Below are 5,257 nucleotides of genomic sequence, written 5' to 3'. Positions count from 1 at the left end.
TCTCTCTCTCTCTCTCTCTCTCTCTCTCTCTCTCTCTCTCTCTCCCTCTCTCCCCCCTCCCTTTCTCCCTCCCCCCACCTCCTCCCTTCACTCCTGACATACCTCCTTACAGCCCCAGGTATTTAGTTTGTCCTCAGGCCTTTGATTGCACTATGTGACTGCACTAGAATGTCTTCATCACCCAACCATCCCACCTCTCTGCCTTTTCAAACCCAGAAACTCCAGCAGGCTCAGCAGAATGTCACCCCTAAGACCCAAGGCTGCTACAACTGCCTCTGTTCTCTACTTTCAGGACCCTTTGAGTACCTCACTGCCATGCACAACTCCCATTTGATCACCTGTGAGCATGCCTAACTTGCCTAGGAGCCTCTGAGTTGGAGCCATGTCTGCGCTCTTCCCGCTTGATCTAGGCATGCAAGGTGGACCGACTGCTTCATACATGAGCACTCAGTCAATGGTACAAGAAGGAACACAGTCTGGCCTGTATCTTGCTCACTAGGGCCCTTGCCCAGGCATGGGGCTGCACCCACTGAAGAAGGAAGACTGCTGTCTTCTGATTTGCACCCTCCCCCCCCCCCACACACACACACTGGGCCTGTAGACCAGTAGCAGCCCTCCTTGCTGCCAACTCCTCATACCCCTGGCTAACGAGAAGCTCCTGAAACCACTGTTCCTTGTATCAGATACAAGGATGTCTCGGCACACCTGCTAGCACATGCCCCCATGTCTCTCCCAGGCAAGCTGTTATTTGCAGCAGGACAAGCCCCCCCCCCCCCGCACTTACCCACTGTGCTGAACACTGTGCAGCAGAAGAAGAGAGCGCTCAGGAAGGACCAGTCCTGGGGCGTCTTGAGCCACTGGGGCTTGAGGTGCTGCAAATGCTCACACAAGTTCTTCCTGCTACCTTCAACCACTGGGGAGAGACCAGAGTGATGAAAGGGTCACCTGTGCAGGACAGGGGAGAGCAGCACCCCCACCCCACCCCCATGGTCCCCAGCAACACCGCAGCGTGGCCTTCAAAGCCATCGTTGAAAACACTTCCACAGCTTAGATCCAGCTGCTGGTGGTACCTATGGAGACTGAGAGGTCAGATAGTTCCATGGGAGCCTGGGCGTGAGCTTAGCAGTCTTGGGGGAGTCCTTCCTTCCTCCCTTTCTTCCTTCTCTCTTCCTTCCTTCCACCGTCCCAAACTAATTTCTTTTTTTAAAGAAAAAAGAGGGCCCAGGCTGACCCCCAATGCTATAGTAACCAAAGATATCCTTGAGTGTCTAATCTTCATGACTCTACCTCCCAAGTGTTGGGATTACAGGCGTGGGCCATCATGGCTAGTTTCTGTGGCACTGGTTCTGTGGTTTTTATGCATGCATGCTAGCCAAGCCCTCCATCTACTGCCTGAGCTGCAGCCTCAACCCTCTGAAGGATTTCTTAATATTTGAAGCATTTGTTTCACGTTTTTGCTTTGTTTGTTTCATTACTGTTTGGAGCTTTGTTGCTGTTGTTACTTTTTGAGTCAGGGTCTTGGCTACCTGCCCTCGGTTGGCCTAGAAATTGCTATGTAGGACAGGCTGGCTTCAGATCTCACCAATCCTTCCATTTTTGCCCTGGTGGATTACAGTCATGTACCACCATGTCCAGCCTTCTTTATTCATTTCAAAGAGGAATAAAAGCCTCTGCCATCTCTCTTGCAACTGGAAGCAAAGGGCTTTCAGCAAGGCCGACTGTGGTAAGATGCCCTGGCTTCTGCAATATACAAAGCCACTGGTTTGATGAGCTCCCAGAGCTCCAAGCTCAGTCTGCTACTGTCTCTTGGGATGGAAAGCCTTGGTCCCTGGGCTCAGAGCCTGGCCCACAGTGGAAGCCACTACTCATTTTAATTGAATGGCACCAGCCTGGGAATCTGGCACCTAGACTCATCTAAACTACTTACAGCTCTAGACAAAAGGCTGCTTTCTAAGCTCCAGTTTCCCCATTTGCCAAGTGGTGTAGCTTGGTGGAAAGCTCAGACTCTACAGGAGGGCAAATGCCTGGGATAGAATTCCTGACTTGTTGGCTTGTAGGTGAACTCCGAAAGTTACATAACCTTCCAGGGCTTCTATCAAAAGGAGGCAATTCTTACCCAAGGTCAGGGTGCCTGGGGAGGATTAAGTGAGAAAATTCATGACGCCATCTCACTAACACTTATCAGCCCCTGACTCCCCAAGGCTCTGTGACTGCACACCCTGCTGCTGGGTGTCCAAGATCCCCTTGACAAATGAGATTTCTAGTCCAGCCTTAGGGATCCTGATTGTGTGGATCTGGAAGAAAGCTTGGAGATGTGTGATTTAAGCAGACCCCTGGGTGAATCTGAGGTGGGTGCTGGTTCAGGGAGCCCTGAACTTGATGGAGACAGGAGTCTTATGACAGCCCCAAGTGTCCCAACAGCACCCCAAGCATCTCCCTGGCCATGGAGTAGAACTGTCGCTATGATAAAGGTGCAAGAAAGAGGCACCCTCCACAGAGCGGGTCTCTGCTCTCTGGGACCAGCTTTCACTCAGACCCAGCTGACAAGGCCCCCAAACCATGTCCCCGGGGAGCACCAGCTGCCCCCAAACCATGTCCCCAGGGAGCACCAGCATGCAAAGGCCATGCAGGACCATGAACAGAGGAAAGCAGGCTCTCAAACCTTCTCCTCCTCCTCCTGTTTTCTCATTTATCTCTTATTCTCTTTTATTTTCTCTCGTTCTGCTGACTATCTTTCATCTCTGGTCCTCTAGTGCTCTGTTGATTATTCCTTTGCACGACCAAACCAAACCAAGGGATGCAATACAGATGGACAGGCACTAAGGATGCCTGATGAGCATCTCCTGCCTTGCAGAGACCTAGTGCATCTCATCTCTGCTTGAAAAGGGTTCTTACTACTGGCTGGTCTCAGAAGGTGGGTTCCCCTTCTCTCCCGCAGGATATAGTCCTGCAGGCATGAATCCCACCCACTCAGCTAAAACAACAACCTAGCCATCACCAGTCCCAGCCCCTGACCCCACCCCCTACAAGCCCACTGCAAACAGACTGAAATAGGAATCAATTTGAAATCCAAGCCCAGTTTGGATGGTTCCATGAAGTCTCAAAGCTGGAGTTGCACCTCTGATCCCACCCAACCCACCAAATCTCCAGCGACTAACTCTCTCTTTAGCCCTGGAGGCCGGGTGGGGCTGATGGGAGCCTGAGGCACAGCCGGAAAGGGAAAGCTGGGCCTTAAGAGCACCTACTTATGGCTCTAACTTTCCTCACTGCACCCCTGGGAGGGCGTCTGTTCATCTCTCCACTACTCAGAGAACAGAAGTGAGACCCGAGGAAACCATTTGCCTACATTCTGTCAGGAGTGAGAATGTTACAGGCAAGCTGCTCACAGGCTCCTGTCAGGGCACCTCCGAGGCAGTAACGGCTCCTTGGCACCTACCTGTCAGGTTACATTTCAGGATGTTGCACAGATCGTCCAGGAACTTCTTCAACTCAGGGTTCTCCTCTGCTTCTGGGTCAGGGCGGCCCTCGACAGCGGAGAAGAGAGCAGCACCCACCAGCGCATAGGTCACCAGGCAGCAAAGGAAGCAGAGGCCGGGCAGAAGCTTGCCCAGGGCTTCAGGGCAGCATCCCCTGGCCTTCCCCAGGGCCTCGGGACAGCATCTCCTGGCCTCAGGTGGCTCCTCAGCCTCCATCCTCTTGGAGTAGCTGAGGGCAGGACAGGAGGAGTGTGTAGAGGAGGCTGGAGCATACAGCCTGGGAGAGGAAGGTGGGAGTGGCCGGAGAATGGCCAGGCTCCAGCCTTAAGTGGATGGTGCGTGAGCTTCCCAGAGGACTGGGAAGCAGCCGGAACCCATCATGTTTGGCTCATCCAAACAACTGGGATGGCGCCCCTGCTAGCGCCCCAAATTGTTATTGATCCTCCTGACCAGCGCCAGAGTTTCTGGCGGGGACTTTAGGAGGACCTCAGAGATTGTTTTGTACTTTGCTCTGCCTTTCCTGTTCTGAAACTGCAGCTTCGGCTTCCAGGTACCAAATCTGGCATTCAGTACTTAGTCAAATGACTGTTCTTTCTGAACAATTCAGGCACTCCTTACCCCGGCATACCTGGAATACTGGACAACAGGAATAAGAATTAGCACAGCATAGGCTCACTGTTTCCAAAATGCTGGAACCTGTCTGGGTCTCTCACTGACCTGGAACTTGCTAAATAGACCAGGCTGACTGGTCTGGAAACCGCTTTCACCTGTCTCTAACTCCCCAGGCTCCGCCTCCCCAGGCTCCGCCTCCCCAGTTCTGGGATCATAAACAGGTGCTGTCAGTCCCTGCCTTTTTCTTCTTTTTTTCAAATGATGATTTGGGGGATGGAACTCATGTCAGCAAGGCACATACTTTACTAAGTCATCTACCTAGCCCGAGCTCACTATTTATTGAGCTCTTCCTCCTCTAGAGGAAAGTAAATCTTTCTAATCCAGGGTGAGTGAAGTGTTCTGGCTTGAATGTTGTTGTCCTCCCAAATTCTCTGTTAGGAAACTCTCTGTTAGGAAACTCTCTCTGTTAGGAAACTCTGTCTTTTGGGTCTTATGTGGCTATTGCTAGCTGGAAATCAGAGCATCTGTGACTACCCACGTGAGACATCCACAAGGTCCCTCCCCGTTCTGAGAATACGTCAGAGGCCGGGGAGAGGGACCCTTCTTCATTGATGTAGCTGTCTAAGAGCTGCCCATCCACCTGGACTTGGGTAGAATTGTCTCTGCTGAGTCAATGTCCTTCTGTCTGAGGTGACTAGAAAAAGAGCCCCTCTTGGCTCGGCAGGTCAGGGTGCATGTTACCAGGCTTGACAACCGAAATCCACAAGTGGAATGAGAGAGCTGGCTTCTGCAAGTTGCCCTCCGGCTTCCATGTGTGTTCCATGGTATGTGCACACATGTGCACGTGGACGCACACACTAATAAATAAATGTTTAAAAATCATGAAGAAATAAACTCTCAGGGTTGGAGAGACCGCTGGCTGCTCTTCCAGAGCACCTGGGTCCGATTCCTCGGACTCACTCGACGACTCACAGCTGTCTGTAACTTCAAAGGATCCAGTGAATCTTCTGGGCTCCACTGGAACTATATGGACGTGGTACACAGACTTACATGCAGGCAAAACATCCATACACACAGCGTAATAATAAAAAAATTACTTTAAAAGGAGTTTTTAGAGTTTATTAATTCTCAGTAAAATAATTAGTCACCATGATATACAGCTTGGAAGA

General features: G+C 51.5%; 1 protein-coding gene across 1 annotated transcript in view; it reads right to left on the bottom strand.

The window, feature by feature from the left end:
* Kcnk18 (potassium two pore domain channel subfamily K member 18) overlaps positions 1–4,211 on the bottom strand; it is a 16,976-nt gene extending 12,765 nt beyond the window's left edge. The window contains exons 1-2 of the mRNA XM_021152396.1: positions 3,437–4,211; positions 785–913 (exon numbers count right to left, since the gene is read on the bottom strand). Of these exons, the coding sequence (XP_021008055.1) occupies positions 785–913; positions 3,437–3,692 (385 nt within the window). The 5' untranslated portion in view covers positions 3,693–4,211. The remainder of the gene's footprint in view (positions 1–784; positions 914–3,436) is intronic.
* Positions 4,212–5,257: the final 1,046 nt, after the last annotated feature.

This window comes from Mus caroli, chromosome 19 (assembly GCF_900094665.2).
Source record: "Mus caroli chromosome 19, CAROLI_EIJ_v1.1, whole genome shotgun sequence".
Lineage (NCBI taxonomy): Eukaryota > Metazoa > Chordata > Mammalia > Rodentia > Muridae > Mus > Mus caroli.
The sequence above is the reverse complement of the archived record's forward strand: the minus strand, read 5'-3'. Positions and strand labels throughout refer to the sequence as shown.